Here is a 27,921-nt window from a genome sequence, read left to right on the forward strand (position 1 = left end):
ACCCTGCTTAATATGTGGGGAACTTGAAATCCCTCGCAGAAATCTAGATGGAGCTAGCACGTTAGCCATATTGTGTATGCTTAAAACTGTATGCAAAATGAGGTCACAGGGTATTCTCCATATTTCATAATGTTAAGATGAGATGCTTGATTACTTGTGAACCTCTTTTTGGGGGGGGGTCTCATCAGATGGATCCTCCGACCTGTTTTACCTTCAGTACGTGGCTACATTAAAAAGAGACTTGCATGCTGTTTATTCGCTTGCTCAGGCTACAGCCGATAAGATAAACCAAGGTAATAAAGACCATTATGATCAGAAGGTGCAATACTATGATCTGCAACTGGGTGATCGAGTTCTTATCAGGAATCTTGGGCTCCCAGGAAAACATAACCTTCCATACTGTTGGGGTTCGCAGCCCTCCATTTTGGAAAGTCAAATGCCTGGGCTACTTGTCTACCAACTAAAGCTTGAAAAGAATGGCGGCCCATTAAAGATCTTGCACCGAAACTGTTTACTTCCTCTGGAGTAATGTGAGAATGGATCCTCCATTGATTACTGAGCCTACCCCTGTACCCTGATCATCTTGCCAGAGGAGAGCGTAACATGGTTACCCCAGTGGCTATGTTTGGTTCCCCATCGGTGACTGATTCTAAGGAGGTTTACTCTGACTATATATCTATGTATCCTGGACCCTCAGATGTGCCTCCTGAGGCTGTTGTATTGTCACTTGAACCACACCAACCTGAAAGTTTAGCTGAAAAGCCTGTTTTTACCTCCAAGAGATGTTTCCAGGGAAGGCTCGGACCCTCTCAGTAGCCTACTTGGCTCTCTTGTGTACACAGGGATCCTGCTACAGATAATTCCCCTCTTCCAATAGTAATCCTGTGCAGAATGTAGAGCCTAATAAAGTGTTGTTGACTCCTTCTACTGAAGAAGAAGAAGAGCTTGTGCAGCCCTTAAGGAGGTCCCTGCAAGAGATCAGACACCTCTCTGTGGTTAACGTATGATGCAGCTGGAGTTACCAGTGAGGTGTCCAGACCTACTGTGCACCATGGTGTGGCTGTGTCCCCTGGCTCTAAAACACCTATCGAGTCAAAAAGGGAGATAGAGCCTCTAAAGATGGGGACAAGTGTTTTTCATGGCAATGCTCCCCTCAGGTTCGGTGCCTAAATTGTGGCTGTTCTAGTGGACCTGTACTTTGCCCAGCATTTAATGTTACCCCAGAGAGCAACAGGGATTAAGAATGTATGAATTATCTTTGGGTTGTTTTCTTCCTTGTTCTGGTTCCTTAAAGGGGATATTAAGGGTTTTTCTGGTGGGGGGAGAAGTGTAGGCACTCCATATAAGAGGGGCCTTTGAACTTAATTAGGGGGAAAACATGAGTGCTTCAATCCAGGTTTGGAGACTACAACTCCCATGATGCTTAGAGGAAGAGACAGACTTCCGCTTCCAAGGGTGAGGCTGGGGACCCTTCGTTTTGGTTGCAGAGGCAGATGCACTTTGTGGGGAGCTGAGGCTGTGTTACTGGTCCCCTGGCCAGGGATGGCAGGTTGCTTTGTGGAGCTCTGGCCCCAGCTGGGAGCTGATGCTTTGAAACTTCCGGGGCTCGGACCAAGCAGGGAGCCAGGCAGGCTATCGCTGGGCGTCAGGGGAGCCAGGCATCAGGGGAGCCTGAGGCTGGCCTGCAGTGAGGGCAGTAGGAGGAACCACCCCCTGCACACTGCAGTGGGGCAGTGTACAGGGGGATGGGACAGTGAAGAGGTTGCTCTGAGTGTGAGAAGAGATGAAATGGTCTTATTGGCTGGCCAGGATCCAGGTTACTGCCCCCTGGTTCTAACAGCTCCCATCTTTAGGGGCTGTGCAGCTTGGAATGATCCCAAGTCAGATTTGCTCTGCCCCTGGCTGGACTGTGCTACTCGATCCACAGAGCTTTACTGTCCCCGGCTTCAAGATCTTCAAGTGCACCCACGCAAGCATCTAGAACTCTGAAATTAAGACAGAAATAACGGTAAAGGTGGTGGAGTAGCATTATATATCAATGATGAGGTAGAATGTAAAGAAATAAGAAGCGATGGAATGGATAAGACAGAGCAAAAATCTGAGCAAAAATCACATTGGGGAAGAAAACTACTAGAGCCTCCCCTGGGATAGTGCTTGGGGTGTGCTATAGACCGCCAGGATCTAATTTGGATATGGATAGAGCCCTCTATAGTGTTTTTAATGAAGTAAATACTAATGGAAAATGCGTGATCATGGGAGATTTTAACTTCCCAGATATAGACTGGAGGACAAGTGCTAGTAATAATAATAGGGCTCAGATTTTCCTAGATGCGATGGCTGATGGATTCCTTCATCAAGTAGTTGCTGAACCGGCCAGAGGGGATGCCATTTTAGATTTGGTTTTGGTGAGTAGTGAGGACCTCATAGAAGAAATGGTTGTAGGGGACAATCTTGGTTCAAGTGATCATGAGCTAATTCAGTTCAAACTGAACGGAAGGATTAACAAAAATAAATCTGCGACTAGGGTTTTTGATTTCAAAAGGGCTGACTTTCAAAAATTAAGGAAATTAGTTAGGGAAGTGGATTGGACTGAAGAACTTGTGGATCTAAAGGCAGAGGAGGCCTGGAATTACTTCAAGTCAAAGTTGCAGAAACTATCAGAAGCCTGCATCCCAAGACAGGCGAAAAAATTCATAGGCAGGAGTTGTAGACCAAGCTGGATGAGCAAGCATCTCAGAGAGGTGTTTAAGAACAAGCAGAAAGCCTACAAGGAGTGGAAGATGGGAGGGATCTGCAAGGAAAGCTACCTTATTGAGGTCAGAACATGTAGTGATAAAGTGAGAAAGGCTAAAAGTCAAGTAGAGTTGGACCTTGCAAAGGGAATTAAAACCAATAGTAAAAGGTTCTATAGCCATATAAATAAGAAGAAAACAAAGAAAGAAGAAGTGAGATCGCTAAACACTGAGGATAGAGTGGAGATTAAGGATAATCTAGGCATGGCCCAATATCTAAACAAATACTTTGCTTCAGTCTTTAATGACAGGTTTATTTCTCCCCCCCACCCCCCACTGCTCTTCGGAGGTTCCTGTTAACTGCTGGAAATGGCCCACCTTGATTATCACTACAAAAGGTTTTCTCTCCCCTCCCCCCCCAGCTCTCCTGCTGGTAATAGCTCATCTTAAGTGATAACTCTCCTTACAGTGTGTATGATAACACCCATTTTTTCATGTTCTGTGTGTATATAAATCTCCTCACTGTATTTTCCACTGCATGCATCCAATGAAGTGAGCTGTAGCTCACGAAAGCTTATGCTCAAATAAATTGGTTAGTCTCTAAGGTGCCACTAGTACTCCTTTTCTTTCAGTCTTTAATAAGGCTAATGAGGATCTTAGGGATATTGGTAGCATGACAAATGGGAATGAGGATATGGAGGTATATATTACCATATCTGAGATAGAAGGGAAACTCGAACTGTTTAATGGGACTAAATCAGGGGGCCCAGATAATCTTAATCCAAGAATATTAAAGGAATTCGCACATGAAATTGCAAGCCCATTAGCAAGAATTTTTAATGAATCTGTAAACTCAGGGGTTGTACCATATGACTGGAGAATTGCTAACATAGTTCCTATTTTTAAGAAAGGGAAAAAAAGTAATCCGGGTAACTACAGGCCTGTTAATCTGACATCTGTAGTATGCAAGGTCTTGGAAAAAATTTTGAAGGAGAAAGTAGTTAAGGACATTGAGGACAATGGTAATTGGGACAAAATACAACATGGTTTTACAAAAGGTAGATCGTGCCAAGCCAACCTGATCTCCTTCTTTCAGAAAGTAACAGCTTTTTTAGACAAAGGAAATGCAGTGGATCTAATTTACCTAGATTTCAGTAAGGCATTTGATACAGTGCCACATGGGGAATTATTAGTTAAATTGGAAAAGATGAGGATCAATATGAAAATTGAAAGGTGGATAAGGAATTGGTTAAAAGGGAAACTACAGCGGGTCATACTGAAAGGTGAACTGTCAGGCTGGAGGGAAGTTACCAGTGGAGTTCCTCAGGGATCGGTTTTGGGACCAATCTTATTTAATCTTTTTATTACTAACCTCGGCACAAAAAGTAGGAGTGTGCTAATAGAGTTTGCGGATTATACAAAGCTGGGAGGTATTGCCAATTTAGAGGAGGACCGGGATATCATACAGGAGGATCTGGATGACCTTTTAAACTGGAGTAATAGTAATAGGACGAAATTTAATAGTGAGAAGTGTAAGGTCATGCATTTAGGGATTAATAACAAGAATTTTAGTTATAAGCTGGGGACACATCAGTTAGAAGTAACAGAGGAGGAGAAGGACCTTGGAGTATTGGTTGACCACCGGATGACTATGAGCCGCCAATGTGATATGGCCGTGAAAAAAGCTAATGCGGTCTTGGGATGCATCAGGCGAGGTATTTCCAGTAGAGATAAGGAGGTGTTAGTACCATTATACAAGGCACTGGTGAGACCTCACGTGGAATACTATGTGCAGTTCTGGTCTCCCATGTTTAAGAAGGATGAATTCAAACTGGAACAGGTACAGAGAAGGGCTACTAGGATGATCGGAGGAATGGAAAACCTGTGTTATGAAAGGAGACTCAAGGAGCTTGGCTTATTTAGCCTAACCAAAAGAAGGTTATGGGGAGATATGATTGTCTCTTTATATATATCAGAGGGATAAATACCGGAGAGGAGAGGAATTATTTAAGCTCAGTACCAATGTGGACACAAGAACAAATGGATATAAACTGGCCATCAGGAAGTTTAGACTTGAAATTAGATGAAGGTTTCTAACCATCAGAGGTGTGAAGTTCTGGAATAGCCTTCCAAGGGAAGCAGTGAGGGCAAAAGATCTATCTGGCTTCAAGATTAAACTCAATAAGTTTATGGAGGAGATGATATGATGGGATAACATGATTTTGGCAATTTATTGATCTTTAAATATTCATGGTAAATAGGCCCAATGGCCTGTGATGGGATGTTAGATGGTGTGGGATCTGAGTTACTACAGAGAATTCTTTCCTGGGTATCTGGCTGGTGAATCTTGCCCATATGCTCAGGGTTCAACTGATTGCCATATTTGGGATCAGGAAGGAATTTTCCTCCAGGGCAGATTGGAAGAGGGGGGAGGGAGAGCTCAGTGGTTTGAGCATTGGCCTGCTAAACCCAGGGTTGTGAGTTCAATCCTTGAGGGGGCCATTTTAGGGATCTGGCGCAAAAATTGAGGATTGGTCCTGCTTGAGCAGGGGGTTGGACTAGATGACCTCCTGAGGTCCCTTCCAACCCTGATATTCTATGATTCTATGAAGAGGCCCTGGGGGTTTTTCGCCTTCCTCTGTAGCATGGGGCATGGGTCACTTGCTGGAGGATTCTCTGCACCTTGAAGTCTTTAAACCATGATTTGAGGACTTCAATAGCTCAGAAATAGGTGAGAGGTTTATCTCAGGAGTGGGTGGGTGAGATTATGTGGCCTGCATTGTGCAGGAGGTCAGACTAGATGATCATGATGGTCTCTTCTGACCTTGATATCTGTGAATCTAAGAGGAGTGCCCCACTCTGGTCAATTTACTACGTTTACACTGCCACCAGTTAGCCCACCCCAGAGTGGGGCACTCCTTTGAATTCACTACTCTAAATAGCATTTAATAATTGACTTATTGTGGAGCGCCCCCAGTGACTTAAAGTGATTGGTAGTGAGACAAGGTGGGTGAGGTGATGTCTTTTGCTGGACCAACTTCTGTTGGTAAAAGACAAGCTTTCCAGCTACACAGGGCTCTTCTTCAGGTCTGAGAAAGGTCTCTCTCGCCAACAGAAACTGGTCCAATAAAATAATTTACTTCACTCACCTTGTGTCTCTAATCTCCTGGGACCAACGCTGCATACATTAAAGTGGCTGTGACATTTTAATTATTCTGAATCTGTTATAGCATGTTTTTCTAAATTGTGCAGTGAGGGGGTGCTAACTCTAGTCTAAGCAGATATTGATTGCAGAGAGTGTATAATTCCTATTTTTGGGTTAGCCCCATTGCATAGATTAGCTCAGGTTTACTCCTGGAGGCTCCCCAGGCACCCCAGTGGCTGTGTGCAAGCCCCAACCAGGATTAATTTTGTTACAAGTAAAAGGACTGCAGCAGAGGGGTGAACCGAGGATTCCCATCTAGCCACAATCACCACTGGGATACTCAGGATCTCTCTCACAGTTGACAACATCAGATGCCCAGATGAGCATTGCCTGCTCCCCCAGAAACCTGGGAAGGAAGGGAGGTTACATAAAGCTCAGGTGGTGCTGTGGACTCACCCAGGATTCCTTTCCAAGGTGGTGTGGGAGATCTGCTGTTAATGAGCTGTGCTAACATGGTTCGCACACCCGCAGGTTCCCCCTGGAAAGGCCTTTCTCCGTAAGCTCACTGTGAAAAGGATTGACTTGAGCAGACCTAAAAACCTTTGAACATTCACCTGACTGTTTCATCTGACACCAAGTGGCTGAGCCATGCTCTTCCTGAGAGGACTGTATGTAAATGCATGACTGATCAGGCCTCACCTTGCTGTGGCCAGGCTGTCCTGGAATTAGAAGGCCATGTTAAGGCACACTCGGACTGAGACAAGGGGACCCTCACAGTCTGCCTCAGGGAAGTTTCCATTATTGACATCTGCTGAGCAGCTGCATGGTCTCCTCCACATGCTCACAAACTATCATGGCTTGGATTCAGCCTGCAGGTGGGAATCCAGTTTCAGTGCCTGAGCCTACCTAATCCAGAACTGGGTTCTAAGGTAGGGAGTCCAAACCCTCTCACCCCAAAAGGTTTCATTTCCATTTGGTATCTCTCTCATTTGACTAGACCATTTTTCCCCAGGCTACCCATGGAATTCATAATGTTGGGAGGGATTTTATTGTTACCACAGTTAGACAGGTAACTGGACAGGGCTATGTGAGAACCCTCTCTGTTCGCTCTGTTGGCTAGGGCCTGGCAGTTGCTGCCCCTTGTGACTAAGCTCTCGTTTTTTCTCTTGGAACATCTTTCAAGTTTCTTCTCCAGGAGCGAGATTCTTGGTGGTTGGTATCTTTCGAGAAGGAGAAATTGCAGACCTGTAATTCTGCTTCATTGCGCCCATGATTCCGACCAAAGTCTCCCCTCCCCTCAGAGCTGGGGGGCTCCCTTTGCAGGGGGTGTTGATTTTGCACTTTTATTTTATTTTGTCTTGTGAGGTGTGATTGATTGGCTTGTTCCTTTGGGAGCTTCGCCTCCTGCACAATCAGCCCTGACCACTTCCTCCAAAGGCAGCATTTCAGCTCAGCAGGAGGGCATGTGACAGATAATAAGAGCTCTGTTACCACCACTCGTAAGGGTTAAAACCTTTCAGAGCCTGGGGAGTTACAGCACTCTGGTACTAGGTGATGAGACCCTGCAGTGAGAGGCAGAAGTTCAGGTAAGTCATTTCCCTTTCCATGCTACACTGTTGCAATGCTGGATTTTTCTCTGTTACTGATTGTGATTTAGCCCAACAGGAGAGGTTCATGGCTGTGAAATTCCTGGAGGGGCACCTACTTGTCATACATGCTACCTTTAGTCTTTCCTGCCCTGGGTTTTCAGTACTCTGTGTGAGTAGTATGGTCTGTTTTCCTCTGGATTCTCATGTGGTTGTCAGTGTCCAGAGCTCTTTATGCTCATATAATCCTTTATCTTGCAAGTGGGGACATTAGTTTCTCCTTCCTGCCAGTTTATCTTTTCCATGGTTCTGCTATCTGTGAAAAGCACCAGACTAACTGCCCTGGAATTGGTATGTTCCATGAATCCACGGAAGGGCTGGGGGGGAGACATGGGCAGCGGCAGGGCAAGCGTAGGTTCACACACACGGCTCCCTTCATCTACACCTTGGCAGCATGCTTTAGGTCTGACCTGTGACCTTTATAAAAGGTACACCCACCTTGTCTCTCCAATAACAACCCCAGAGCGTAAGAAGCTGGGTCACTCTGCAGGCCTATTCAGTTCTCTGCTCAGCCTGCCCTGAAAGGTGCCAGTTGATGCCCGTTGTGATGTTCACTGAGGAGATGGTACACCAGATGAGAACAACTTACAGCTGCTATTGACTTGGGCGGCATTTGAATGAATGCCGTAGAGGTGACAGACTCCAGTTCCAATAGCCTATCCCCTAATCCCTCTAGCGCCTATCTTGGACTTAATAATTCTTGGTACAGGTTGGTCATCAATGTTAGACTTAACCAGCATGATAATATGCAGTCTTGCCTCCTTCTCGTTCCGAAGAGGATTGCTGCTGCTCTTGCTGTTCTTGTGATGTATGGTGTGGTTGTGGTGTGTGGCACCACCCCTTAGATGTGGAAGTACATCTGACGGCCCTGGTTTGTTTTTTGTCTTGGCAATCCACACATACTCTTTCCTGCTGAAGGCTCACATTCAGATGGTCAAACAGAACTGCCCCACCCTGTCATGTCACAACACAAGCATTGCTTTCATAGTACGCTGTCTCACAAACATCGGCCGTCTTCAGGCAAATAACATAGGGTGATGATGTTGCATCTTCCCCAAAGTGAATGCAGGACACTGGCAATGTCCTGCCACCTTACAATCAAAATTGTTACTGCCCCACACAACTCAGCAAGCTTATTCTGAGGACGCACATTCATACTATATTCAGTGTGAGCTCTGATGGGACCTGCACAAATGCCAGCTTGTGGCTGGAGCGCTGTTTGGTGGTTAAAACAAAGGAGTGTAGGAAGGAGATGTGGGTTCTACTCCCAGCTCTGACAGTGACTTGCTGCATGACCTTGGCTGAGACACTGCCCCTCTTTCCACACACACCCGTGCATCAAATGACACCCATACTCACTAACTCACACTGGCATGCAGATGAGGCTTCGTTCATTAGTGGCTGTGAAGCACGTTGAGATCCTAGTCTGGAAGGTGCTGGGAAGATCATTACTGACACCAATAAGTGCTGCAATTCTCATAACCTTACCACCACTGCTGTTGCTTCTGTCCTCCTCCTACCCCCAGCCCTGCTCCATTAATGGCTGCTGCTGCTCCACGGTGCCTCTCCCTGATGCTCAAAGGAAAGGAGGAAAGTATTACAGAGTTGCCACCTGCCATCCGTGGAAAGGAAAGTATCCATTTCCTCAACGTGCCCCCTTTCCGGGATGTGAAAATGGTACGTTCAATTAAAATGCCCTCCTGCCGGGACTGGCTGCCAGTTCCCAGGAGATGCAGGGACAAATGGAGCTGCCATGCACACTGGAACGCTGCAGCTTATTATTGTATGTTACTTTTTTATTGCAGCAGATGTTAGCAAGAAGAGAAAAAAATACAACAATAGGTGACAGGAGAAGCCTTTCAAATATACAATACCACCACATCAGCCTCTTGTGAGTAAGGTTGACGCTTCAGGCAGTTGTAGGCACCACGTGCTGTATCTCAGAGATCCTGGATTTAGCTGAGGTCTTTTGCCAGCAAGTGGGGAATTGGGAGGATGCTTTGCGGGGACTCTTTTAAATGCTGGAGAAGTTGGTGGTTGGTTTGGAGACTGTACTCTTGGCGAAAGGCTGGGTGTCTTTAATGTGGATGCTTGGGTTGATGTCAAGCATGGCGAAGCCCAGCAAAGATTGGAGCTGGTTAAGTGAACATGCAGGAAGGGCAGTGTTAGCAAAGGGAAAACTGCAACAGAGTCCACAGCAGAGATTAGGACAAAATTAGTTTCCAGGAGCCTGATTCTTCACTGCTTTGTACCCTGGGTTGTCACTGTTCCTTTGCAAACTGGTTGCAAAATGCTGCAGGATCTAAGTGGCTAATCTAACTGTACACCCGCTTTGCACAGCTGTAAATGACAACGCAGGATGCAAGGCAGAGAAACAGGTCCCAGATCTCAAATTCTCAGGAAATTCAGAGATTTACCTCTCCTGGGTTTTGTTGAGACCACTATAAAAATAGAACCCATTTACAAAATTCAGACACAGATTTGAATTCCAAATCCTCCCGTAAATTGGGGTGAGACAATTGGTGCCGCCCCATACTAGGGGGGCACCAACTAAAGGGGAAGACTAATCTCCTCCCCGCCCTGCCCCCAGCTCGTGGCCCCTGTGCTCTCCCCACCCCACATTACCTGCGGGGGAGAGGGGGAACTCTGTCCTCCCGCTGCACTGTGTCCTCCTCCCCCAGGCACATTCAGCTGCTCTCCCTGGAAGCTAGGCCTGGCCCAATGCAGCGCAGCAGCTGCCTGGGAGAGCACCTGGCTGCAACGGTGGCAGGCTGCCCCCCACGCAGGCTTGGCTCCAGGGACACGGGCCAAGTGAGCCGGAGCCCCACCTTCCCCTTCCGGCATGCTCCCTGTGCAGCAGCAGCTGCCTGGGAGAGAGGCTGGCTAGGGAGGGGTGGCAGGCAGCGGCAGCCCGCTCCCTGCCCAGGCTCGGCTTCCGGGGATAGGGGCCGACTCCAAGCATGCTGGGGGGAGAGGTACTCTGGCTTGCTCTTGGCCCCTGTCCCGGAAGCCGAGCCTGGGCTGGAGGCAGGCTGCTGCCACCACAGCCAGGTGCTCTCCCAGGCAGCTGCTGTGCTGCACCAGCCAGTTCATATAAGCCCTTAAAAGTTCAGATGAACCGTCACTAAACTTTCCAACCCTCTGGAGAAGTTGCAAATTTGGGCTCATAGTCTTGGGAGAAGGTGCATTTCCTGTGCTGTATTTTCTGCTCTTAGTAGAGCCTGTGCCATATCTCCTCCAGAATGGTGGTTCTCAAAGCTGGAGATACAGAGGCAGCACTCAAAGGAATTAGGTGGAGGGGAAAAGTTGTCATGCCTCCAAGGTTCAGGGTTTTCTATTCAATGGCAGTTGCAGGGAAAGGTTTGGCAGGGTGATGGCATGTTCATTATATTATATCCAAAGCAGCCCAAGCATCCTTTGTGACAGAAGCATAGACCTCTTGGCTTTAAAAGTGAATTGTTTTCCTCTTTAATGTCTACATCTTTCTGTCCTGTATCAGGAGTAGGGTAAGGGAAAGCATGTGGCTTTTGCTTTAAAATGCTTTCCTTTGAACGCCTTCTATAAGCCTGTTCTCTTTGGGGAGTGACTTATTTCGTAATTAGCCTCGGGACATAGGACACTGTAGGAGTCCAGGGCTGCGTTTGGGAGCAAGGGGCAGACATAGCTTCTCAGATCTCCTGATTTCTGGCAGAACTCTCACCAAGATTGGCTCTTGTTCCAAAAGGCTGCTGTCTGCCATTACATTAAATGGGACTGAAGCCACAGGAGGCCTACAGTCAAAATAGCAGCCATTTCCTTACAACTTTTCCTTGTGGAAGTGAGTGTGCCCCTAGCAAAGATGGGCTGGCACTTCCCGTTGTTTCCAATAGGACTGAAGCCAGGCTATCTTTGGTTATAATGACTGTGAGGGGACAGGACTAGGAGGGAAACTCAAGTGGTGCAGGAGAATATGGGAAGAAGAAGGGAGACTGAGGGGGATGCAGGAGAAATGTGGGGTGCAGAAAGGAGTCTGACAAGGTGTAGAAGGGATATCATGGGGGTGCTGGGGAATGGGGGACAGAGACGGAGAATGTGTGGATTAGGCAATTGTAAGGGGAAAGAAGGAAAAATGTAGGGGCAGGTGAGGGACAGGAGACTAGGGGAGTGTAAAAGGAGAATGTGAGTCTATCCCGGGGCCAGTGGAGGGAAAGTGGAGCTCCTCTCTGAAAAGCCAGTGAGGAGGCCCACATTTTTGTGTACACGTCTAAGATTGAATTTTGACCCTTACGTGATCACACACTACGTGAGGGCAGGCAGCTTCCGCCCTTAAAAGCTCCAAAATCAGGAGCCAGCCAATGTGAGTTTAAACCTCATGATTTGGGGCGGAGGGGGGTCTGGTTATTGAATGCGGAGGGCTGTGGTCACAATATTCCCAGCATCACCTCTCCCTTCCCTGCACCAGAGTCTTCTGGGTAATCCCATTGCTTTCCAAGCAGGTGCCTGGGGCGGCATTCAGAGTTGAGCAGCATTCCATGCCCCGCAGCGGCAATTCGACGGCGACTGCTTGGAGCAGCAAAATTGCTGGAGACGCCCCTGCTTGGCATGAACTTGTGGTGATGAGTGGAGAGGGTCTCTGGTGCTCTTGGTGATGAATTGTGTCCTTCCTTCTCCGTCCCCCCTCTCACCCCTCCCCTCACCCCCAGGTTTCGTCAGTTTTGACAATCCAACTAGTGCTCAGGCAGCCATTCAGGCCATGAACGGCTTCCAGATCGGCATGAAGAGGCTAAAGGTCCAACTAAAGCGGCCAAAAGATGCCAACAGACCCTACTGACCCCTGCTCACCCTGGCCCTGCAAACAGGTAAGGCACTGGCAGACCAGACTGCCCCAACTGTGGTACAAGTGGGAGAGTGTGGGGGTAGTTTGGTGTTTTCACCAACTCATCTGTGCTTGCTGCCAGGAAGCCAGGGGGCAGTATGGCATCTCCTGTTGTTTCATTCATGCCAGGATGATGCTGACTTCTGTTGATCTGTGCACCGCTGCCATTTGTTGGAGAGTGTTGGACCTTTGACTTAGCTATCAGAGCTGCTCCTTTGGCTCTGCCTTATTCTTTCGGACCTGGTAGCCCTGAATTTGAATCAGTGTGGTCCAGTGGCTAGGGCGCTGGACGAGGACTCACTCCCAGATCTGCTTCTGACTGGCTGGGCGACCTGGGGCAAGTCACTGTCCCTCTCTGGGCTTCAGTTTCCCCATCTGAAAAATAGTGATAATGATGTTTGCCATCTTTTTAAAGTGCTTTGAGATCTCTTGGTGCTAGATATTGTTATTATTGTTGCTTCCTTCCGACTTGGTGTCTTGTGTGTATCATATGCAGCCACAAACCATTGCAGAGTCCCTGATCAGCAGGGATCCTAGAAATCCATTTGCCACGGAAAAACACAGAAAAACACAGAATTTGCGTTTTTACAGAGAATCTTTGGTTTTTATTCCGGGTGCCCAGCTCTGAAGGCAGAGTGGAGAGCGGCAGCTGCTGGCAAGGCACCCAGCTCTGAAGGCAGTGCTGCCCCAGCAGCAGTGCACATAGGTGCCGACTGCATGGGTGCTCCGGGGCTGGAGCACCCGTGGGGAAAAATTAGTGGGTAGCCACTGGCAGCCAAGCTCCCCTCACCCTCCGCCCCGCTTCACCTCCTCCCCCCACCAGAACACGCCATGTCCCTGCTCCTCCGCCTGCCTCCCAGCGCTTCCCGCCACCAAACAGAAACTAAATGAATTCTTTGCTTCAGTCTTCACAGCTGAGGATGTTAGAGAGATTCCCAAACCTGAGCCGTCTTTTGTAGGTGACAAATGTGAGGAATTATCACAGATTGAAGTGTCACTAGAGGGGGTTTTGGAATTAATTGAGAAACTTAACAGTAACAAGTCCCTGGGACCAGATGGCATTCACCCAAGAGTTCTGAAAGAACTCAAATGTGAAATTGTGGAACTATTAACTATGGTTTGTAACTGGTCTTTTAAATCAGCTACTGTACCCAATGACCGGAAGATAGCTAATGTTATGCCAATATTTAAGAAGGGCTCTAGAAGTGATCCTGGCAATTACAGACCGGTAAGTCTAATATCAGTACCGGGCAAATTAGTTGAAACAATAGTAAAGAATAAAATTGTCAGACACATAGAAGAGCATAAATTGTTGCGCAAAAGTCAACATGGTTTCTGTAAAGGGAGATCATGTCTTACTAATCTATTAGAGTTCTTTGAGGGAGTCACCAAACATGTGGACAAGAGGGATCCAGTGGACATGGGGGGAGGGATAGCTCAGTGGTTTGAGCATTGGCCTGCTAAACCCAGGGTTGTGAGTTCAATTCTTGAGGGGGCCATTTGGGATCTGGGGCAAAAATTGGGGATTGGCCCTGCTTTGAGCAAGGGGTTGGACTAGATGATCTCCTGAGGTCCCTTCCAACCCTGATATTCTGTGACATAGTGTACTTAGATTTCCAGAAAGCCTCTGACAAGGTCCCTCACCAAAGACTCATACGTAAATTAAGTTGTCATTGGATAAGAGGGAAGATCCTTTCATGGATTGAGAACTGGTTAAAAGACAGGGAACAAAGGATAGGAATTCATGCTAAATTTTCAGAATAGAGAGTGGTAACTAGTGGTGTTCAGTCCTAGGACCAATCCTATTCACCTTATTCATAAATGATCTGGAGAAAGGAGTAAACAGTGAGGTGGCAAAGTTTGCAGGTGATACTAAACTGCTCAAGATCGTTAAGACCAAAGCAGACTGTGAAGAACTTCAAAAAGATCTCACAAAACTAAGTGATTGGGCAACAAAATGGCAAATGAAATTTAATGTGGATAAATGTAAAGTAATGCACATTGGAAAAAATAACCCCAACTATACATACAGTATGATGGGGACTTTGGGAAAGGGTGGAATGGGGTGGGGCGAGGGTGGTGCAGGGATGGAGCCAGGGCGGGGGTAGGGTCGAGCACCCACCGGGAACAGTGGAAGTTGGGGCCTTTGGCAGTGCACAAGTAAGGTTGGCATCAGGGCTGTCCTTAGGCATATGCAGCATACATAGCTGCATAGGGCACCTGAGAATTTGGGGCACCCCTGGGTCTTAGTGTCCACCCACCAGCCTCTTCCTATCCCTGTTCTGACCCTTCCTGCAGGCTCCCACCACAGCTGGCTGCTGCAGCCTGGTGAATCTTCCTCTGGAGGGGATCTAGTACTTAAAAGTGAAAAAGGCTTCCAGCCTGCCAGACCTATTAGCACAACATTGAAACTGTTAAAGAGCCATTCAAGTGGTAATAAGAAAAGGAGTACTTGTGGCACCTTAGAGACTAACCAATTTATTTGAGCATAAGTGGTAATGAAACCATTCAACAGGCATTTGCCAACGCCCAAGTATATACTGTCAGTTTCTGAATTTACTGATAAAAACAGTTGTGCATTACTGTAATATTTACTCAGAACATGTTAGGCTACAAGACCTTAGTTTAAAATTTCCTTTAAAAATATTTCATTAGTGTGTTGCTGAAGATTATAAAATCACATCTCTAAAAAATCCTTGCATAGATTTTTAGATGCACAATCTGAGTATTCATCTTTAGCCTTAAATGCTTGGCTCTTCAGACATAGTTTTTTAAATAAATCCTTCAAAAGACCACCCTTATCTAAAATACACAAGCAAGCCCGGGTTGCCATTAGGCATGGGGCAGCAGTTTAATAATACTGCATAGGACCCCATAAATCCTAAGGACAGCCATGGATGGCATGGTATGGTGTTGCCACCCTTACTTTTTCACTGCTGCTGTCTGCAGTGCTGCCTTCAGAGCTGGGCACCTGGCCAGCAGCTGCTGCTCTCCAGCCACCCAGCTCTGGATGGCGAGGGAAACCAAAGTTCAGTGTTTATTTTTTAATTGTGGAAAAATGTGGATTTTAATGTTTTTTATCAGAGAATTTTGGGGGTTTTATCATGGAAAACTAGGATCCCTGCTGATCATGCGCTGTTTATAGTAATGCATGGCTGCATATGCACATATGCTGATGTCATCAGCTATCTACCTACATGCAATAGCAGCATCAAGACTGATGTCCAAAAATACATGGGGTAACTGCTCTCCTGAAGCAGGTCCTCTGAATCTAGCCGAGGGCAGTGATGCACAAGCACATGGTGTGCCAACCATAGAGACGATTAGAAGCTCTTTATTTGCTAACTGCTCAGGATTCAGCTTGTTTTAAGAGGGATAAGCACTAGGTTTGTCCTTGACCCTACCAGATGCCTGTTCCCACCACTTATTCAGACCATAGATGTCACCTTCCAGACTGCTGAACCCTTCCCAGGTACACTAAGGGCACTTTCCAATAGAGACGACTCAAGCTGCAGAATTGGGATCTGAATTTCAGAGAAGGGAAAGAATTGGGAGTGTTTGGATTCAGGGTGTGGGTTCGGGTCTCTCTCTGCTTTGAAAGTGTGCTGGACTTTCCACTTCCAAAACATCATCTGCCAGTACTTCCAGCCAGAGGCTTCTAAAGAGGGCATTGTGTTTAGGGAAAGTCAGGCCTGAACTTGAGATGGCTGAACCATATTGGATAAAAATCAGATTTTCAAAATGAATCATCCCTAAAACTCAAACGCACCAGAGCACCCCTCCCTCCACAATATTAATCAAACTGCCACTCCACCATCCAACCTCCATCCCAAATGCAACTAGACCAGAGCCCCCAAGCCCTTTCACAGGTTTAAAATGCTCTGTTTAAGTTTTATTTGCTATTCCCATTTTATTTTCAGGCACATTTTGCTTCCCTGCCTCTAGCCAGGACATGGAAGCAGCAGACGCTGAGCTGAAACTAGGAAACAGTGGGAGAAATCTAGTGAGAAAGCCTATTCTTGTACCATTTCTAAGCTAGCTGCAAGGCCAAGGGACTAGGTGGGTTTAGATGAGTATCCAAAATCCTGGCTCTAACCTTTGGTTGATCACTATTTTGAATGTAGACAGTAGTGACTGGAGGTGCTTGTGGACTGCTTGTTAGTCAGGAATTTGTGGCTCTCCAGGACTGGCACTGTGCTGCGCTAATCCTCATGGGAACATGACGGCCTTTATATAGTGACACTGGGCCTATTACTCTGCCTCTTCCAAACACTGGGGGGATGCAGAAGTTTGACCCTCTTTTAGAACTGGAGGGGAGGGGCTTCCAAAGAAAATGTCAAGTTCCTGGTGAAAAATAAAAATCTGAACTATTTTGGCCAAAAACTGAAATAATTTTATTCTGAAAGGCTGCCGTAGTGGCTCATGGGTGTTGTAGTTTGTGTGTATCATACTCCCATTCTCCTCAGTTGTGCAGGCTCCCTGGTCAGACTACATCTCCCAGGACGCACTATGGTCTTCATTCTTGATTAGGGGAGGTGCATCGTGGAAGCTGCATGGCCATGGTGCAACATGGGAAATAATGTCCTGCTAAGGGTCATAGCTTATATAGGAAAATAGGGTAATGAGGTACCTGAACTACAACTACCATGAGGCACTGCAGCCACATATCCAGACTGAAATATTGTTGGGTTTGGCTGAAAACCAAAACAATTTCAGTTTTCACTCATTTAATTTTTTGTTGAAAAACTGATGTTTTCCACAGGAATCAGATGCTTTTTCAAGAAAAATGAATTCAGTCAAAACCCCAAATTTCTGTCAAAAACCAGTTTTGAGATAAAAAGAAATTTTGGACCAGCTCCACCCTTTCTCATTGTGTTGCCACCTGCTGCTCTGAGTGGTCGGGTACAACTACGCAGCCGTCCTGCAGCAGTCTACATCTGTTCCCTGCTTCAAAATGCACTCCCCAGAGACATGTCCATTCAAATGTGACATTTCATAGGTCACCCAGAGAACAGCCAGCTGAGAAACAGCCCATGCTGTTTAGAAGATAGGTTGAGATAAGATGTGCAAGGGTCACATTCGGATGCACTTTGCCTGGTATGGGCATTCCGAGGAGAGGGGATTCCACGAGCAGATAAAATAGTGAACACAGATTCAGCAGGTTTCAGAGTAACAGCCGTGTTAGTCTGTATTCGCAAAAAGGAAAGGAGTACTTGTGGCACCTTAGAGACTAACCAGTTTATTTGAGCATAAGCTTTCGTGAGCTTATGCTCAAATAAATTGGTTAGTCTCTAAGGTGCCACAAGTACTCCTTTTCTTTTTACAGATTCAGCACTTACTTGCACATCTTAGAGCCTCAGGCCACGTTGCCACAAGATTATTATTCCCTAGGGACTGAGGGGAAGGATATATGGCTGAGCTTGTACAAGGGGTTGCTGGCATGTTTTCCCTCTTTGACACTTGAAACTAGCTCCGACCCCCTAACTAGGGGGATGGAGCAGAGGGGATGGAACACCTGATGGCAGGGTTGTACTCTAAGGCGGGTAGTTGTGACATGATCCTCATCAGGAAAGGCTGGTACATGAATGAGTGAACCCCTGAGAGACACCCCAAAATTAGCAAACAGTTGGCTTGTAGATTCATGTACGCGTGCGCGCGTGTGTGTGAGATATACAGGCATAATTACAAGACTCTTCCAACACGCTCTCCAGGCTCTCCCAACATACACAGCTGCACACATACCAAAGCTCACCCATGCTCTCTCTCTCTCTCTAGGCAAAATATTTTCAGTAAATGGTAAATTTGTCAGGGCTCCTGAACTATTTGCACATTCAAGTTGAATTTGGTGAATAGTTTTGGACAGAAAAAAATTTTTTTTTTTCCAAAATGTCAAAACAGTGCATTTTGACCATTTTAAAATTAAATGTTTCAACTTTCCATTTTGAAATATTTTGTTTCTAAATTTAGCTATATTTATTTTGAAAACACCAAAAAGGGTGAAAAACACCCCATAATTAAACACACACACACTCTACTCCCATCGTGCACTAAGAAAGGGTATACGATTGTAATCCACACACCTTCTGGGTGTGGTGTTCCATCCCATCTAGTGGCACCAAGACCACTTAGAAAATGAGTCTGCTCTACAGCCGTAGCTAATAGCCAGTTGGCTTTTAGCTCATACGGTAGAGGCTCATGCGCTAAGCTCCGGAGGTCCCTGGTTTGATCCTGCCCATTGACAGACCAGTGTCTGTTGATGTTACACAATACTCCTGCAATGATACATGCTGCTGTCATGACCAGTAATGCCCCCTCTCTCAGTAGCCATTTGCGAGTTTGCTGCAACTCCCAGACTTGTTCCTCCAATAAGATACAAGTCACCATCTGAGCAATGCTGCAAGGGGCTCCTGGTCCAGGCTGATTTTTTACCTGTTATGATCCTGTAACACACTAGAAGTTTAGTGATTTTTTTTTTCTTTCTCTCAAGATTTGTTCCATTATTTTACTCAGGATAGGGATAGATCTTATGGGGTATCAGTAGGTAGGATCATGCTTCTTTCTGCTTTTGGAAGATCAGTCCTGCATTTTCTTTTCTCCATCCTTCTGGTACCTTCCCAGCTTTCTGAGAGTTTTCCAAAATAATTGTCAGTGGTTCAGTAAGTTTTTACCAATTCCTTTGATGCCCTATGATTCATAATGTCAGGACTGGCTGGCTTGTCCACGCAGGGACAATCAGCTACACTGTGAGAAACAAGCCCTCAGCAGACTTTGCCATACAAGGTCTTTCCCAAGTAGCATCTAAGCCAGAGGTTCTCAAACTGTGGGTTAGGACCCCAAAGTGGGTCACAACTCCATTTTAATTGGATCACTAGGGCTGGCATTAGACTTGCTGGAGCTCAGGGCTGAAGAAAGGGGCACAGCTCGAATGGGCTTGGGCTTCAGTCCCCTCTCCTGAGATCATACAGTAATTTTTGTTGTCAGAAGGGGGTCACGGTGCAATGAAGGTTGAGAACCCCTGATCTAAGAAAACATGGCTAAAGACACCTTACTTCTGTGTTTGCTTGTGTAAGATGTGAAAGTGCAACAGGAGAGTAGTTAGATTGCTGAACTGAAAAACTAATTACAAGCAAAGAGCTTGGTGGTGCAGGGAACTATAGTCTGCCCCTATCCACTCTGGAGACTTAAGAACATGAACCTGAATTAGGGCATGGTGACACATGGTTTGAAATCATGGTCCCTTGGAGGTGTTTATCTGCAGTACAGCACAGATTGATGCAATTGGCAGAGGTGTGTGGGGAGCTCACAACGGAACCCCACAGAGTTGCTATAGCTTGGGAGCAAGGTCAATTGGAAGAGCTGACTGGGAGAAAAGCAGGAGGGGCTGCAGATCAGGACCACGGGCTGGCCTGGGTGGCTGGGCCTGGGGAAGCCTGCCTGCTTTCAGCCTGAATCTAAGCAAGATTGTTTCATTTCTGACTTTCATAAGCACAACCCCTGCAACCAGCCCATTCAGGGAAAAAGAGAGGTTGTGTTTTGAATCAGTCCGTGTTACAGAATACAGTGATGCCAACCCACATGGTGTTACCAAGGGTCTGGTGATATTTGACGTTTTTCTTAAAGCCCCAACTCTTGGAGTCATGTGATGAGGTGAAAATCTCAGCTTTCATTTAAACAAAACCCCAAGTTTCTAGCCCTTCTGGTTGCAGAGATAGGCTAGAAAACATGGCCCAAGTGTACCCAAAATGCCTGAAGACCAGAAAGCATATAAAAAGCACCCCAGATTTTTTTTAAAATCTTCTGGTTCGTATGCCAATCTCATGATTTTATGGGGCCTGTCTCATGAGTTTTGAACGCTTGGGGTTGGTAATACTGAAATATACAAACATGAAGCTGGGGCAGTGACTCATCAAGATGAGCTGCTATGAAAGCACAAAGGCCGCACTGGGAATTCGTGACAAGAGAGACAGTGGAGGGGAAAGAGGCATTTGCTTTTTTGTCTTTCCTCATGCTCCAGGCAATTAGTAGCTCCATGGATGATGTGACCTGAACAGATAGTACTGACTGGCCAAAAGGAGGCCCATTCAGTCTCTAGAATAGGGGCAGTAACCCCTGTATCCTGGACAAATTCTAGCTCAAGTAATTTCATGTTGTTGATTTGGATTCCTACTGCTGCTTCATCTGGCTACAATATTCTCATCTGTCCAAACTGTGGCATATTGTTGCCAATCACTGTTAAAAAACCAGGTGCCACCACAGAGGGGACTACAGCCAAGAGGTGAATGAACTGATTCCTTGTATACTATATCAGGCCAGAGCTTGTAGGCCTCATTTGGCATTTAATCATGTCCAGCTGGCCGAATACAGCAACAAAGTATTCCCCAAAATTAGTTTGATTGTTCAAACTAATTGGCTTCAGCTGTGTTTGTGACCTTGTTGCATTTGCTTTCTGCAGATAAACTTGCCAGTGAGTTTGCTGGCAGGAACACAGGAAATCATGAGGGAATAGCTCAGCAGTTTTGAAAATCAGGCCCTCAGGGTGTCACGTTGGGCACCCAAAACAGAGACACTTGGAATTACTGGCTGCTGTGCGGAAATGGGATTGTACTGACAGCCCCTGAACCTGGGAGGTGGTGTGGCTGGGAGGTGCAGGACAGGCGGGCTGTGTCACTGTCCCACCCGACCAGAAGACCTGTCAAGAGCAGGGTGATACCTGGAGCCTCACATGCACTTTGCCTTATTTCTTTGTCCAGGGTGGCTAAGTGCAGCTATGGGAACTGGCTAAGAACATGGGCATTCAGAGTAAGGAGGGAGGGATGCGTCAGTCTGTGGTGACTGGTTGATCATTTCAAGGGATACCAAAGGGGATGCTTTTAAAGAGGTTTTTGAAGAAATCACCCTCTTGTCACTCCCATTAGCAACTTTGTGCAGAGGAGACCCTGGGCCCCTCCCACTTGTCCTCTCTAGGGTGCCATATCCCCGCACACGCTCTCGGGGGGGAGGGAAGGCGGGGGGGACGGGACCATGTCCCCATATGCCCTCTCAGTGGGGCAGTGTCCCCGCCTACCCTCTCAACGGAGTGGGGGGCGTGTCCCTGCATAAGAGGATCAAAATAAACCCAAACTAGCACTGACCAGAAAGTAAACGAGACCCACTTGGGCCCCCTGGTCCAAATTGTGTTTGTGACTAGGGCAGGAAATGCAGCTAGAGTGGGTTTTCTCATGGCCTGCCAGCATTTCTCCTCCCAGGCCTGGCGGGAACCCAGAGAGAAAAATGCGACAAAAGCGAGCCTCTGTTCAGGGTAATTTCAGGCTCTGGATGATGATTGTGCGTGGTTTTTCCATGGAGAAGTTCTTTTCCTCTCCCCTTTCCTATAGCTTCTAACCTTGCCCCCTGTGCTCTGCCCCTGCCTCATCTCCCATCATGCTCACCCTAACTGCTGCGCGCTACACTGGCCACAATGTCCTTGCCGTGTGCCATCACGCCCAATCTAACCCCATTCTCTTCTATTCTTGCTCCCTCTCATGCCTTGCCTGCTCTTCTCCCTATTCCCAATCGACTTCCCATGTATGCCAAGTGACCTCCCTCCCTTCCTTTTAATCCCTCCTGTAACGATGCTGGTTCTGGCGGGACCCAAATGAGTGTCCCAATTCAGAACAAACTACTTAAAGCAGGACAGTTACAGCCCAAGGCTGGGGTTTCTATGCACACCAAGGCAAACCAAACCAGCCAGACAGAGAAGACTCTGGTCTCACCCCACTGGCTAACCACAAGTCACACAAGCAATTCCCTCAGACACTCCAGTTTCCCAGTATCACCACCAGTGCCACTCGTTATGGGGACAGATGGTTATGAAAACCAATACACCAGGAAAAGAAAAGAGGTTCTCTCAATCCCAAAGGACCAAGCCCCAGACCCAGGTCAATATACAAATCAGATCTTACCCAGAAATCACGCTGTTGCCAATCCTTTAGAATCTAAAATCTAAAGGTTTCTTCATAAAAAGAAAAAGATACAGATGAGAGCTAGAATTGGTTAAATGGAATCGATTACATACAGTCATGGCAAAGTTCTTGGTTCAGGCTTGCAGCAGTGATAGAATAAACTGCAGGTTCAAATCAAATCTCTGGAGTACGTCCACAGCTGGGATGGGTCTTTCAGTCCTTTGTTCAAAGCTTCAGTGTAGCAAAGTCCCTCCAGAGGTAAGAAGCAGGATTGAAGACAAGATGGAGGAACTGCAGCAGCTTTTTATGTTCTCTTGCCATGTGGTCTTTCTTTCTTTGTCCCAAAGACAAGCCGTCCATCACATGGCCTGGAAAAACCTCAGAGCTCTGTCCATAGGCATGTCCCTGCATGCCTTGCTGAGTCCCAAGGCGTGTCTGCCTTCTCTCAGTGGGTCAATTGTATAGCTGATGGTCCTTAATGGGCCATCAAGCAGGCTAGGTAGAGCTGACACCAACTTGTCTGGGATGTCACCCAGAAGCATAGCACAAGTTTGAACTACAGATGTATAGAGCCAATACTTATAACTTTAAATACAAAAATGATACATGCATACAGAGAGCATAATCATAACCAGCAAACCATAATCTTGTCTTAGACACCTCATTTGACCCCCTTTATATAAGATTTGGTGCCACTACAGGACCTTGGTTGCAACCATGATCTATATGGTCCCAGTTCATGTCAATAACGTCACACCTCCTTTGCCTTGCCCTGCGCTGCCAGCTCCTCCCCTGTGCCTACCCTCAGTGCCTGTTTCAACACACAGAACTTACAAGATTGGCTCCCTCTGCAATGTGACCTGCCCGACCGATCCTTGATTTCACTCCTGCCCCTTCTTTTCCAACCCATGTCTTTTGACTGTTCTCTTCTGATGGAGATAGTCAGTTCTTTGGGCCAGGACTGTGTCTCTTTCACTCTCCTGAAAGCGTCACACAGAGTTATGTGTGATGTAAATTCTAATGGATGATGACAATCACTGAGCATTGCCTCTGCAGATCCTCACGAGTGCATGCCTTTGCATCGCAAGCCCCGGACCATTATGGGACCATGGGCCCAACCTCTCAGAGATTCGCTTGTTCAATGCAAGGGTTGGTGACCCCAGCTGCCTTCAGTTCCATTCCTACTGCCATAGGCAGCATGTCTCAGAACCATCCTTCAGCTCACCTGTGCTGCAGGAGTCGGTGTTCCATCTTTAGCTCAGGTTAGGTAGCTAATTTACATGTTTTCTGGAGAAGTTTGAAGCTGTGTCCAGAAGTGTATCGGTTTCTTGGCTGTTAGATTCACAACAGTTCAGCTGGCTCCACTGCAGAGCCCCAGGTCAGTGGTCATCTGTGGCATTGCAGGGTTCTGATCCATCCTCATCCCCTTCATTGCCCTGCTGAGAACCTAGCATTTATCATCCGATAGCCAGATTTAAATGGTGTGTGCCTTGTGACCAGATATCCATAACAGCCCCAGGCATGGGAGAAGGGCCGTCCCTGAAGTCATTGGGATTAGCTTTACCCCTCCAACCTGCCTTGAGCAGGAGGGGCAGCTTAAATGCCTATTGATGGATAATTCCTTGAGAGGCCAGCCAGCCAGCACTGGACCCATCTCCTCTGTACCAAAGGTTTCAGAGGAACTGGCCGCATCGCATTCTGGTTCCACCTCAGAACCAAAGGATCAAAAGAAAGTTCAATGAGGGAGGGTCTGGTTGCAATGCTTCTTGAGATGTAAGGGCTACAAAAAACCCAAAGGCCGTGACTCCTCATAGGAAGTCCTCATTCCTGTTCTCTTCTCTCTTAACCGAGAATAGGTGCAGACCCACACACTCTCCTCTGGCTCAATGCAGGAACTGGTGGTTTGCAAGCATCATAAAGCCCTCAGATCCAAGCACCTGTTAGTGCTGTGGGCTCTTCAGATCCATAGAGGTTGGAGCTGGGGCTGCCTGAATTGAAATCTTGAGATCCAGTGACTGATGTATCTCTCTCTGCCCCTGTTTTGTCTGGGAGCTCAGGGAGGCAGTGATCCATGCTCTCATCCTTCTCAGGGCAATAGGAGATCTGCCATGGCATTTTCAGGTCCAAAAAAACCAAGCTCTCCTTTGATTTTTCCTGTCTCAGTGGCCCAAATTCAGATCCAAGGACTTCCTGGACAGAGATAAGAATGGAGGGTTGTCCTGGTGGCTCTCTGATCCATACGTTTCCTTGCAAACCCAAGTGTAAGATGAGAGAGAGGGACCATTCTCCCTCTCCTAGCACCTTGGACACATGCTCCCAGTATTACAGGGAGGTTATACTGAGACATGCTCTTTGGACTTCTCCCTCACCATGAAGTTCTTCTAAGAGGTCACTTATGGCCATCAGACACCGCGGCCAGTATGACACAAGTGGCATTGTCTGTCCATCGAGCCAAGAGGCAATCCACTGAGAGGCCTCTTGCAAAGCTCATCTTCTCCAGAGTACCTGCAAGAAATACTCACCTCATCACCTAAGCCTGCCTTTCCCTCCACTGACAAATCTGGAGGATGATCCTTGGAGTGTGAAGAAGAGGCGGAGGAATTAGAGAACCCAGAAGATGCATGTGGTGCAACAAAGGCTGAAGCCATCCTCTCTCACCTCCCCAGAGGGAAGTGAGACTGTGCCCTCACACGGAGAGGTGGAGACTGAACAGCTCCAGGAGTTGCAGAGACCTCTGACAGTCCAGGGTGGGCAGTGAGAGGGAAGTCACACAAGCTCTTTGGGATCGGAGAGCAGAGAAGACTATTCTTCCTGTACACAAATGGCTCTTAAAGCCAGCAAAAGGCCTCTGGCTCAGGCCAGCCTCACTTCCTGCTCTGGCAGAGAGACATGGCCACCTTTACTGAACAGCACAGCAGAGATAGGGTATTTCATCAGCTGGAGCTAGGCTACGTATGTTAGACAGTGAGAAGGCACTGTGTCATCACCTGGGGAGGACAAAACTCTTTTGCAACTCTTCAAAGTTATTTGTGATATTTGGAGACAAGTGTAAGGGAAAACCAGTTTCTGTTCAGAGAGTGTATAAACAGATTAGGCTCTGGAGTCAGTCCTGACCAAGCACGTGTCCCAGTGCCAGATGGCTTAGAGGCCCTCAAAGCAGTTCACACAGCGAGTTTGAGGGATGTCTCCATCTCTGAACTCTGGGAAGTCACTCTGTTGCGCTCCATTCATAACATCACACGACATGACTGTCTTGACTTAGGGGCCAAACATGGTGCTAATTTTAGGAGAACAGTCCTTTGACCTTTCTTTAACCAAGGACTCCTCAACCCTCCTCTAAGGGGTTCTTACTGCTAGTCAGTCTCCCAAGCATGGGGATATGCAGAGGCAATTCTGGGTGAGAAAGAAAATATACTTATCTGTAACTACAGTGTTGCCCCTGCAAATTCACACTGAACCAACCTCCTTCCCATACACAGCGTTCTGAACTTGTGGGAAGAACTGAGGGTGGTCAGATGTGCAGTCCTTGCATTACTTCACACCGAGCCTTGAGCTCCACAGGTAGGTGTATGTGTGGGACCATCCATCTCTGCTTTCTAGGTGCTATCTGGGCTCATGGCCCTAAGGCATATGCACCCCCAAAGGTGTGGCTCTGCAGAGGCAATGCACACTCAGAACGCCACTCACAGGTGAGTAATCTTACTTTATTATATCTGACCTGGGTCATCCATCCATTATGTGTTTCCATCCCATCGTTGTCACCCATTCTAAGCCTAACAGCAGGGCAAAGCCTTCACCTGCTTTCACCCAAGCCCCTGAAAAGCTGGGCCTGGAACTTTGGCACATGTGCCTACTCTTTGCAGGTCTGTAGGTTGAAAAGTCATGGCAACACTTAGACAACTCAATCTCCTCACTGACTTTGTCCTAGTCGCCCAGCCAGAGATAACCCTTTTCTCTCTACAGCCCATATGCTTTGTGAAATGTCTTGCTCATATGCTGCATGTGAAACAGGGGGGCCTGCCCTCTGCCTGAGAGAGACATACCTAGAGCCTTAACTGGGGCCTAGTTAAACAGAACAGATTGCAACTATCCTGGGTGCAGGGGGACTGGAACAATTTGTATAGGGGGGGTGCTGAGAGCCATGGAACCAAACTATAAACCCTGTATGTGATGGAAACCACTTCAAGCCAGGGGTTACAGCAGCACCCCCAGCACCCCGAGTTCCCGCACCTGTGCCTGGGTGTATAAAGTAGGAAACTGTGGCCTGAAGAAAAAGATCACAGCATTCAGTGTTCCACCTTGCACCTGGCTGCTTGCATCTAGGAGCTTGGCATGCCAGGCCCTGAACACCACGGTCTTCTCTTCTGGGTTAAGAGGAGAGCAGTGGTGAGACTGCGTAGAACTGATTTTCCATAGGAGTGAGTGGACTGTTCAAAGACAGCCATTCCTGACGGTACTGTTCAGTCTAGCACAGCAGCGAGGAGGAAGTCTCTCTGAAGACGGGGCAGTTTCTCCATAAACACTTTGTCAAGTGTTTAGCAAAGTTTCCTGGAAGAAAAGAGCCAGAAGGTAAAATCTTGGTCTTCCTTCACCACACACTTAGTGTACATGACTCATATAATCTAGTCTTCCTTTCATTCATAGAAATAGGTGAATAAGTTCCATTTTTCCTTTAACATGCAGCTATTTAAGCTGAGAAGCAGTGTCTCTAATGGCTAGAGGGAATGGGTCTGGAGCTAGGATCCCCAGGTTCTAGTCCCAGCTCTGATTCACTGTGTGATCTTGGGCAATTCACTTGCCACCTTTATGCCTCAGTTTCCCCCTAAATGGGCAGAGCAAAGCAATTAATGCAAAAAAAAGGGAAAGAATGAAAGAAGTTGTTCATCATGGTGAATTTCAAAGTCACATACATGAGTATTTGCAGCTGCCAAATTTGAAATTTGCACACCCAGATTTTCCAGTTGGATGTGTTTGCTGGCTCACATCCAGTCAGGGAAGAGAAATTATACTAGGAAGCTTATGTGACCAATCACAAATGAGCATCCGTTAGCTCTGAGAATGGGGACATTCATACTCACCTGACCCTGGGTCTCTTGCGAGTGATGTGACATTAATGTGTAAAGCATTGTGAGATTCACCAAGGGGAAGGTGCTAGAGGAGATCAAAGCATTATTACACATGACCTCAAAGGCTCACTTTCTGTTCTTGATCAACCAAAAATGAAAATGAAAAACTCCATCAAACCAATTCATCTTTTCTTTATGTTTTGTTTCCTCCAACCCAACCACTACTGTACCTAACCAGACCAGGCCAATCATTGCTCCAAGATGGCCCCCCAGTTGCCTAGCAACCCTCTAGCTGTTGTGGGAGACCCAAACCAAAACTATCTCTCCCAAATAAACCGAAACTGTAAGTGACTAACTCATGTTGTCATCGTCCTCTGCGATGACGCCATGTGGCCGGTTGTAATCTCGTTGCATGATTTGACGTTGAGTTTTCTATATCTCTATTTCTATATCTTTATTTTTTCTGTATTGGTGCTTTTCTTTTGGCGATTGTGAAGTGCCGTAGTGAAGCCCCTGGTGGATAGTTTTTGGAGTGC

General features: G+C 46.9%; 1 protein-coding gene across 10 annotated transcripts in view; it reads left to right on the plus strand.

Annotated features, from left to right (window-relative positions):
• CELF6 (CUGBP Elav-like family member 6) overlaps positions 1-27,921 on the plus strand; it is a 221,179-nt gene that overhangs the window by 186,710 nt on the left and 6,548 nt on the right. For 6 of the 10 annotated variants that reach the window (XM_037911413.2, XM_037911415.2, XM_037911417.2 and 3 more), the window contains one exon: positions 12,206-12,361. The exons of 1 other annotated variant lie outside the window; for it this stretch is intronic. In XM_037911413.2, the coding sequence (XP_037767341.2) occupies positions 12,206-12,333 (128 nt within the window). In that variant the 3' untranslated portion in view covers positions 12,334-12,361. Of the gene's footprint in view, positions 1-12,205; positions 12,362-25,919; positions 26,009-27,623; positions 27,729-27,921 lie in introns of all 10 variants that reach the window. 3 more of the 10 variants (XR_006284351.1, XR_005227167.2, XR_005227166.2) reach the window with 3 other exon arrangements.

Source organism: Chelonia mydas, chromosome 10 (assembly GCF_015237465.2).
Source record: "Chelonia mydas isolate rCheMyd1 chromosome 10, rCheMyd1.pri.v2, whole genome shotgun sequence".
In the NCBI taxonomy this organism is placed as follows: domain Eukaryota; kingdom Metazoa; phylum Chordata; order Testudines; family Cheloniidae; genus Chelonia; species Chelonia mydas.